Source organism: Phycodurus eques, chromosome 1, assembly GCF_024500275.1.
Source record: "Phycodurus eques isolate BA_2022a chromosome 1, UOR_Pequ_1.1, whole genome shotgun sequence".
In the NCBI taxonomy this organism is placed as follows: Eukaryota; Metazoa; Chordata; class Actinopteri; order Syngnathiformes; family Syngnathidae; genus Phycodurus; species Phycodurus eques.
Genome location: NC_084525.1, coordinates 47,193,390 through 47,203,917, shown reverse-complemented (window position 1 = coordinate 47,203,917; position 10,528 = coordinate 47,193,390). Strand labels below are relative to the sequence as shown.

General features: G+C 44.6%; 1 protein-coding gene across 1 annotated transcript; it reads left to right on the top strand.

The window, feature by feature from the left end:
• Positions 1 to 1,331: 1,331 nt before the first annotated feature.
• Positions 1,332 to 10,368, top strand: LOC133412410 (ribose-phosphate pyrophosphokinase 2). Its single transcript, XM_061695579.1, has 7 exons — positions 1,332 to 1,610; positions 4,513 to 4,696; positions 5,290 to 5,388; positions 5,594 to 5,718; positions 8,421 to 8,594; positions 8,671 to 8,830; positions 9,753 to 10,368. Exons 1-7 carry the CDS (start codon positions 1,489 to 1,491, stop codon positions 9,843 to 9,845), a joined length of 957 nt encoding a protein of 318 aa, XP_061551563.1. The 5' UTR covers positions 1,332 to 1,488; the 3' UTR covers positions 9,846 to 10,368.
• The last annotated feature ends 160 nt before the right edge of the window (positions 10,369 to 10,528 follow it).

The window sequence follows — 10,528 nt, the reverse complement described above, 5'->3', positions numbered from 1 at the left end:
TGGAAAATCCAATTATGACGCAAGAAGCGGCAATCGGGTGACCCCCTCCGATCACAGCAGGAAAATCCACCCACCGGAATGCTGCGACCGCTCCAGAATCCGGCAAACTGGACCACATCGCATCGGTCCTGAAATCTCTACTCTGGCTTCCTGCGAATCAAATCCATTTCAAAATCTTTCTGTGAGTCGACAAAGCACTGAAGGCTCTTGGACCTCTTCCGTGCGTGGCCTCGACTTCCAGACGCCTTCAGCGGTGTGTCAAACTCGTTCGTGTCTCGGGCCGCGTCGGAGTTATGATTTCCCTCAGAGGGCCGCTAGAACAGTGAAACCATATCAATGTCGAATCACCAAATCATATTATTACCATTGCACAACAAATTGAGGGATCACTACTTTTGAAATCAGAAGACAAGGATAATAGTTTGCTCAAGTATTGTTTTAAGTTACTGTGGAAGAAGGGTTTGATCACTGAAAAAAATGCAATATCTCAACGTTATTGTTTATTATAATGACAATTTGGAATTTGGGTACAGATTTGAGCAAAAATCACGGAAGTTCGCCCGGACGGCGCCTGGCCCCCCGGGCCTTGAGTTTGACACCTGTGCCCGAGGTCATCGTTCGCAGGCTTGTTGAGGGTTTCCGTTGCCCGAACAAAAAGGGTGAAGCGCCGGTTTGCTTTTGATGCTCCTCGACTGCGGAACCAACGCTTGAGAGAGATCTGCCTGAAATCTCGGTTCGTTTCAATCGACAGAAAATGGAGGGATGGGCGATGCCAGTCTGACAAATTCTCGGCCTCGTGAAATATTTCCATCCATTGGAAGGAAGAATACAGTGACTTCTATGTCGTCAAACGTTTGAGCTGTGTATTCCTTGAAAACGTTTCTTCCTGTTTCGTCATTGTCCGGTCCATTGTCTCTCGTCACTCAGTCTCTCGTTTTTTGACATCTCAACCATTAATTGGGTGGAGGCTCATGTTTAAAAAAACAAAAACAAAAAAACAACACACATTTGATTAATTATTGTTTTAATTGGTTGCCAAAGGGTTAAGTAACGGAGATAAATGGCTATCACCACTTTTAGCAGCGTCCATTTTTTGTACGTTGAAGTATCTTTCCTTCTCCAGCGTTGTGAGTACTTTTTTTTTTTGTGCATTCGATTTGTGGGCGTTCAAAAGTGTGCGTTGACGCCCCGTGGCGTCCAGTGAGAGGAGGAGGCCACTTTTCTTCTTCTCCTCTCTCTCTCTCTCTCTCTCTCTCTGTCTCTCTCTCTCTCTCTCTCTCTCTCTCTGTCTCTCTCTCTCTCTCTCTCTCTCTCTCTCTCGTCAACCGTCGGCGCTGCAACAGTGCAATGCAACAGTAGCAGAAGCTCCCATTATCGCGACCATTTTGGTGGTGGGCGACCTCCTGCAACTTTTTCATTCCTTTATTTAAATTTTTTTTTTTTTTTTTTTTTTGGGGTGGGGGGGGGGGCCCAGCACTTTGTATCGACATGCCGAACATCGTCCTCTTCAGCGGGAGCTCTCACCACGACCTGTCCCAGAAAGTAGCCGACCGGCTGGGACTGGAGCTGGGCAAAGTGATAACCAAGAAGTTCAGCAACCAGGAGACATGGCGAGTATTTGCACGATCTTTTTTGACAAGTTGACGCGATTTACGATAGAGTCTCGATAGCTCGCGTTTGACCGTTAGCTCCAAGCTAACAATCGTTTACTGCAGCGTCCACACGTGACTAGCTAGCCTCATGTAAACACAGCGGGCTAGCAGGCTAACGCTAGTGCGTCCATGATCGGACACGGCTTTTTCCTCGTCGCTCGCTACAATAAAATACAAAAACAACATCGTTTCTAAATTAAAGTTGCATATTACGCCTTACATGAACGCCGTTGTTGGAAACAGTCCAGTCGACAAATGTAAGCGCGTGTGTCCGTGCTGCTAATTTTGCTAGCTAACTGTTTCCCGTTAGAAAATGTTGTCACAAATGTCCGCGTTTGCCAAATCGAATTGACCGTCGACACAATTCTGGCAAACAGCAAACCGATTTAGGAATTATAGAACACTTAAACGGAGATTCTCACGTTCGTATTAAAGATGAATGTTGCAGTTTAGCTAAATATGAATAAATACTTTTTTTGTTGTGAATACAATCGTTTGATGATGATGATGATTATTATTTTGTTCCCCTTTTGAAACTCCACAATTGTGTTTTCCAACATCGAGTGAACGCCAAACACATGCGAGCTACCAAATTAGTGACGAATTCCACTAAATATTTTTCCATCGATAACATGGTGGCGTGGGTAATATCAAGTTAATAGAAAAACCTTCTTCGCTTAAGTAGGAAATGTTCTATTTTAGAGCTGTGTTGAATGCATAATGTGCAGCACTAAGTGTTCAAATCACATGCACGTGATTTGTACGCTTTTTCCCAGCAGTGGCCATTAATCGCATCCAGCACGCTCACAGTTGTCTCAGTTGATTGCTGAGCCGGTTTCTTAAAACAACAACTCAAGGTGGAAAAGGTATTGACACACTCTACTTAAGGGGAACGGGTTCATAGACACACGAGGGATAATAACGTGAAGAATCGGGGAACGTGTTGTCCCCTTGCGTTTCCGCAGTTTTCAGCTTGGGAACTCGGCTGTTTGGGGGACACTCTTTTAAAAACAATGAGTTTTCTCACCACCAAACTGAAAGGAGGTGAGAAGTTTAGACTTCCGCTCGCAGCTCCCACACAAGCTTTTGCCAGCTGACCTTTGCTGCTCAAGGTCTGCACAGCAGCCGTTGCTGGCTTCCACAACACCGTTGGACCTTTGCAGCAGTTTCCCACTCGCACAGAGGCTTCATTGCACCAAAGTCGGACAGCTCGAGCAAAACGAATCATTTGACGATGGCTTCTGTGGAAACTGCTAGTTTTCAAGTTATCCAGGCTCAGTGATCACATGGCTGAGGCCAAGTTGGCGTATGACCAGAGCGCCATGTCCCCAACGGGAATGTTTCACACACGCTTGCTGGCGCTTCTGCTTTCGCTACCGTCTCGCGCTGCACACGGACTCGGCCCAGACTTGTTCGGCGAGTATCCTTCTCGCAGGTTTTGTCTCGTTCAATCCGGAGCAGGCCAGTGTCACTGTACAGAATGCAAGTGATGATTAATTGTGCAGGGCTTTTATTGGTTTGAATGCGGTGGAAAGTCTTGGATTGGATAAATAACGGAAATTGAAATAATCCATTCCAGGCTCACACTGTCATAAATTAATAACTGGGCGGGTAATATGTCAAGAACAAAAATGACATTAATAGTGTAAATCTGTGGTTCTCAAACTTTTTACACCAAGTACCATGTCAAAAAATACTGCAAGTACCACCACAATGCCCGACATTAAAATACGGTCGCGCAGTAGGCTCATGGAAAAACCAGGGATACATTTTATTCCAAAAAGTACAATGAATATGACCACTTTGTAAGATGCTGTAAAATGATTTCATTCAAATGTATTTCACATAAAAGTTGAAAAATTGTACCAAAATAAATGTCTGAAAACAAACGGTTTTAAAATGTATCGTACTTAAAAAAAAAATTAAAAAAAATAAATACAACTGATGTAACAAATGTACCAAACAGGATTTCCCCGAGATTTAACTTTATACACAGTTTGAATAGTTAATTTTACACCTAAAAACGTGCAAAGCAGAATTAGCTGACACAACAACACATTTATCATAGCTGACGCAAGGTAGCGCCGACGGCGTTTTACGTTAGATCATTCAATATTGGCATACCACCTCCACCACGAGTTAGAAGGTATTGCGACGCCTCGGCAAGTGGTCAAGGGTTGACACAGCCGCCGGTGGACGTTCAGTGGCTTTATTGAACAAACGTAAGAACAAAAAAAAAAAAAAACATGTAAACATAAGCGCATTTATACACTAACTGCTATGAACCCAACTTGCAGACTGGCTAACAGTTAACCAGTAAACAGGCGGCCGCTAACCTGACTCAACAACGGACAACTACGCTCTCATTCGCTGGCGCACACGTCACTCAGCAGGCCAAGCCCCGCCTTTTAAAGCTACACACTCTCAAAGTCACAGATACCGCAGTGGAGAACAAGAAGATGGCGACCTCAAGTGGACAAAAATCATTCATGCACCGCACATGCATTTGGTTATTGCAATGTGTTGGTATTTTTGTAAAAAGAAATGCCGAAATCTATTTTTATCGATGGGATAATCGGTAGAATACTTGGTTCTAAAAACATTCACCAGCCATCCATCAATACCTTTTGCGGAATCTGAATATCACTAAAAAAAGTTGGCATTTTATGAGAATACTCACAATATTACAAGAAAACATGAGGCAGCTTAGTGGGCAGTCAGCTGCGACAGTGGCTCAAAGTTGCCAAATAAAGTTGTTTCGGATTATGAAGAAGCATATTTTCCCCACGATGCGGATTCGTCTTCTTAATTGTACAGCGTCAAAGTTCCACTGAACTTGATTCTGCCGTTGAACCAACAGCGTGGAGATTGGGGAGAGCGTGCGCGGCGAGGACGTGTACATCGTGCAGAGCGGCTGCGGCGAGATTAATGACAACCTGATGGAGCTGCTCATTATGATCAACGCCTGCAAAATTGCCTCGTCGTCCCGCGTCACCGCCGTCATCCCCTGCTTCCCTTACGCCCGCCAGGACAAGAAGGACAAGGTACACCAACATTTCATTCAAGGTTATTTGTAGGTTTTTTTTTTTTTTTTTTTTTTTAAACTGAAAATGCACAGTTCCAAACAGTGTTTCCCAGCCTTTGTTTAGTAATGAATTGTTTTGCCCGTCACCATACGTTACTGGCATCGATGGTGAAACAAAGACGTAAATAAACCGTTTGGGATCAATGATGTGATATTGGATGATTTCCCGACGCGCACCTAGTGAGCTCTCATGTGTCAAGACGCACTTTGTCACGGTACAGTGGTTGAGAATCACAAGTTTAATGTTATGTTTCTGTTTAATCTTAATGTATTGCTCCCGATATAAACCTGGAGACTTGAGCGTGAGCCTGTGCGAGCTGACGCTCAGCATCCCCAGCACCCGCTGTCGTGTTTTGGCAACAACGCCCCACAATTGCAGTTTAGAGCGGAATGCAAATGAAATGTACAGCGTACGTGTACGCTGAAGTAAGAATCTGGAAATGATTTGCTCCACATCGATGGATCCTTCAGCAGGACAAACTTTCTGCGATTGTTTTCGTTGAAATATGAATTTGCCACTCCCGACTGCGACCGTGTCGCATGCTTGTGCAGAGCCGAGCGCCCATATCGGCCAAGCTGGTGGCGAACATGTTGTCTGTGGCCGGCGCCGACCACATCATCACCATGGATCTCCACGCCTCGCAAATACAGGTGAGCGCGCCCACGTGTTTACGGGAGCATATTGTTGTTGTCAGTTTTTAACTGAGCTCGCCGGCTGATGTCACGTTTTAACCAAGAAAATTACTTTAGCTAGTCTAGTCTAGTCGGGCCAATGTGCTCGAACGAAAGATGAAGTTTCTTAACAAATTGGCAGCTCGCAAATGACAATGCGGACAATATTTTTTTTACCTTAAAGGGCTTTTTCGACATCGCTGTGGACAATCTGTACGCAGAGCCGGCCGTCCTGCAGTGGATACGAGAAAATATCCCTGAGTGGAAAAATTGCATCATTGTGTCTCCCGACGCTGGCGGCGCAAAGCGGTAAGACGCTCCAGGGCGAAGAGAAGAAAAGCTTCTGAGGTCCAATCATCTCCAGCAGTTTTTATTCAGCCGTGCCTTATTTTACATTCGACAAATCTCATTGCACACCCCCAAACACAAATGACACAGAAGGCGTATGTGTTGAAATAATGATCTCGTCGTTTTCTTTTTCTTTTTTTTTGCCCGTCTCTCGCCCAAATTCAGCTGGCGTAGGCCCGAGCACGCCCGCGTCCCGAGTGAGAATGAGCGCTACCGAGAATAGACTGAGAGATAAGATATGCTAGGAAATCTTGGATTGCTTTCGTCAATACAGTGTTCGCTCGTTTTTCACGGTTAATGGGGACCAGAACCCCCCGCGAAGGGTGAAAAACCGTGAAGTAGGATTTGTCCTGATCATATTAGTGTCCAAACTCACCGTCTTTTCCCTGCAATCAGCAATCCACAATGCCAATGCAGCTTCCATTTTCACAATTCTCTTATTACGCGGAGTTACCACACGTTTGGCTTCCTTATTGAAGCAGTTTTGCGGATGTTTGCTTCCTCTTTCTTGATGTACCGCACTGTAGATTCATTCACGGCGTAATGGCGTGCCACAGATGCATAACGTCTGCCCTCTTTGATCAAATGTAAAAGTTTCACTTTTTCACTGATGGTCATCAACATCATCTTCCTCTTGGGCGCCCCGGCGGAAGCTTTCGCAGGGGCACAGCGCTTCGGTGGCATTGTAAGGGCTTGCTTAACTAATCCAAAAAATTATCACTTAAACTAAAAAAGTTATTGCGAGGACGAGACTGGCGAGACACAACAAGGGAAGATGCCGGGTGAGGCTGCGATGATGCGCAGCCAATCGGCTCACGGGATAAATCCACTCGTGCTCTCACTGGTCGATGATACGCCGGGAACCAATCACGCGCCTTGTATGAGTGCCCGTACGGTACAGGCATGTACAAAGCCTCTGAGTCAACTAATCTCTTTGTTTGGCATGCAGGGAAACCTTCTCTCGCGCGCATCAACATGAAACAACGCGTCTTTCCGCAATATGGCTGCCGATATGGCTGTGTTTTTTTATTATTATTATTATTTATATAATATAATATATATATATATATATATATATTTATTTTTAATATTTAGGAAAAACCAACGAAGCACTGAAGCCGCAAAACGTGAAGCGCGAAGTGGCAAGAGAACACTGTATTTATATTGTAAAAATCAGCTAAGTGATTAAGATATCCCTATGGTTCATCTTTGGGATGACCAGCAGCCCAGTACCCCGCAAAAATAATTAGCTGCGCCCCTGCACAGAGCGACAGAATGCGATCTCAAAACGAGAACAGTCTGTACTCAGCTGGACAATTGTTGACGATTGTGAGAGCAAGCATGTAGATATGAGCGCTTGTTGATGGCAGTCAACTCACTTGATGTTGCAAGCAGCAGTTTGGCAGATAGTGAACAATTATTCTCCCAAAAGAGGTTTCCAGCTTTTAATTGCCTCTTGAAGTTCACTGTCAAGTTAAACATCAAACAAAGAGAATTACCGTAATTTCCCGTGTATAATGCGCACCAGTGTATAATACACACCCCCAAAGTTGACCTCAAAATTCTGGAAAACCCTTCTACTTATGTATAATGCATTTTTACAATGCATGATTTTGCATTGTAATTGCATTTTGATCTGTATTTTGTTAGATTTCCCCCCCCCCCCCCAAAAATCTGAAGTTAAGCACTTTATTTGAACACTTTTTTTTTCCTTTTTTTAATTTACTTGCTCTTGTTTTGAAATTAACAGCCCTACTTTTATTTAGTAAATTAGAAAACGCATTTTTGCTGATATGTTTGATTACCAAGGCAGAATTTGTAAGATGTGTACAATTCTTTAAAGAAAACATGGACCAGGCGAAACACATTGAATTTAATTTTGATGGGATTCAATTAAAACGGTCAAGCATTTCAGAAAAGCATTTTCATTAAACAAAACGTAACCGTAAAGAAATTAATGATAGTTGTTGTTCATTCAGTCATATTTAAAAAACAAAACAAAAAAAAACAATATTTCACAAATTCTGCCAGGGTATGTAAACTTATGAGCACAACTGTACATATACGCAGTCATAGGTCCCTTGTCATATTGGAATGAAAGCGTAGGCTACACTTTTTTTTTTTTTTTATATATAACCACGAGGTGGCGGTGGCATTTTGGAATGAAAGTGTACATCTTTTTCATAAACACTATATGGTGGCATACATTTATAAAATGTGAAGGGTTTTTCCATTTGCCCCTATAGCTATGTATAATGCGCACTATTGACTTTTGACAATTTTGGGGGGGGGGGTGCGCATTATACACAAGAAATTACGGTACACGTCGGAATGTCTCCTTAGCTTCATGCTAGCCAACAATGCAAAACACCATAGATGGGCTAACAAATTTCAAAAATTAGTGTTTTGACGTGTTTTCACGGAACCAATTAAAGTCTTATCTCTAGGCAGTAAATGGCTCCCGGACCGTAGTTTGGACACCCCTGATCGAATTGTCTCCATAAGTCGCTGGCATGGAATGATGAACAATGATACATTATGTACAATAAATAACTAATAATTTCCAGTTGTGTAATGGCTGTGTGGCGGCACACTAAAGTGTCGCGGCGGGCGCCGGTTTCGGTTTTGCGACGCGAGACGTGACTCTCCCGCCGCCCGTGCAGCGTGACGTCCATCGCCGACCGCCTGAACGTGGACTTCGCCCTCATCCACAAGGAGAGGAAGAAGGCTAACGAAGTGGACCGCATGGTGCTGGTGGGCGACGTCAAGGACCGCGTGGCCATCCTGGTGGACGACATGGCCGACACCTGCGGCACCATCTGCCACGCTGCCGACAAGTCAGTCGCCGCGTGCGTGCTTGCTTGGACTCTTTCCAATTCGGGTGTTTTGACATTCCCCTTACTCGCGCTTCAGGTTGATCGACGCCGGCGCCGTTAAAGTCTACGCCATCCTCACGCACGGCATCTTCTCGGGCCCCGCCATCTCTCGTATTAACAACGCGCCGTTTGAGGCGGTGGTGGTGACCAACACGATCCCGCAGGAAGAGAAGATGAAGGCCTGCCCAAAAATACAGGTGCATAGCAACGAGAATACACGAACACACGCTCACCTCACTCTGGAAAAAGGACCACTTCTTCTTTTTTTTTTTTTTTTAAATCCGGATATCCGATATCGATCCCATATCAGCAAAAAAAAAAAAGATAAAAGCGAGTAACAGATTATATTAGACTGGATCTAAAATATCCAAAATACCGTAACTGAAGTGAACTTGAATTATTTTGCCTCTTAAAAGTGTCATTTGTATTTATTGAGGTTATTTTTTCACGGTCTATCCAATTATAGAATATGCTAATGTTTAAGTTAATGGAATTAAAATATTTGTTTCAATATTTTCCCCTGTATTTTCAAATTGATTTCTTCAATCGTAGTATATCCTTTAAGGTTTTTAACTTTATATGTAACCCATTGGTTATTAATCAACGGGTCAGTTTTTATTATGCCTACTGTTGTTATATCACTTTTTTGGAGCCATTTCTGACGTGCCATACTACAAAATAAGTAAATCTGAATAAATATCGTATCGGATCACAATTTCTATCGGCCAATACTCAAGGCCGCAATACCACCGCCGAACTGGAAGCCTTTAACGTCACAAAAGCAAGGGACTTGTGACCTCATCTTTCCAAACCGTTTTCAGAGGTGAGCGACGCAATCGGTACAACAAGGAGCTGACAAAAGCCGTGTATTCGGCGCAAATGAATCCGCAGCCGCCGCCTTCCCGAATTGCGGCTAAAAATCGATGCCCTCACAAAACAAGCCTTTGTCGGGAACGTGTTTCTGTGTTTTCAAGTCCACAACTATGGAATAAGTGGCAATGTTCAAAGCAGTAGAGAGGTCATCATTTAAGACGCACTCATCTTCGTGCGGTAATGAAATTCCAACTCTTGGTCTTCCGGTATTGCCTGTCCTGACGATCCGTGCGTCCGATGTTGCAGGTCATCGACATTTCCATGATCCTGGCAGAGGCCATCAGGAGAACCCACAACGGTGAATCCGTGTCCTACCTCTTCAGCCACGTCCCCTTGTAAAGGCGAGCGGGGGAGGGGCCCCCCGTCGGATCCACCGGCTGCGTGAGCGCGCCCCTCCCGGAACGGTGTCGAGGTGGTTTTGGCGAACGAGGCCTCGCCCGCGGCTCGTCTCCGAGAGTTTCCATCCGGGAGATGTGACGGACCCCGCCCCCGCCCTCACGCTGACCAAAGCGTCCGTTACGTACCTGTCGTGTCCCGTACTAAACTTTAAATGGAGCGTTCCACTTCACATTTGACTTCCAAGAATGTTTTGGTAACTTGCACCTTTTAGCCATCAAGTATTCTCATCCGCTGTCGCTGGAAGTCGCGCAGTTGCGGTCGGGAACGACCCACCGAGTCTATTAAAGTGCTCCAAAAAGGTCATGCGAACGGATCGAATCCGGAAATTTGTTTTCGTGTTATTAATTGATAAAAGATTCAAGCCGTGACTGACGCTGAGGAATTTTGTACCTGCAATGGGGTCTCGTTGTTTTTTGTAACGCAAGTCAAGCAGCTTCTTTTGACAATAAAGCTTTTGACACTTTCTTGTGCGCCTTTTTACGCGCGTGTGTCTATTTTCATTCTGGCGCCGCGGCAATAAAATAGCGCGACAAGTCCGGTTCAAGTGACAAGTGTGAGTGGTTGTCACCGCGGTGCCCAATCCAGGTTGTAGCCGGCCGAAGCCCCCTGAAGTAGGCCTGGCG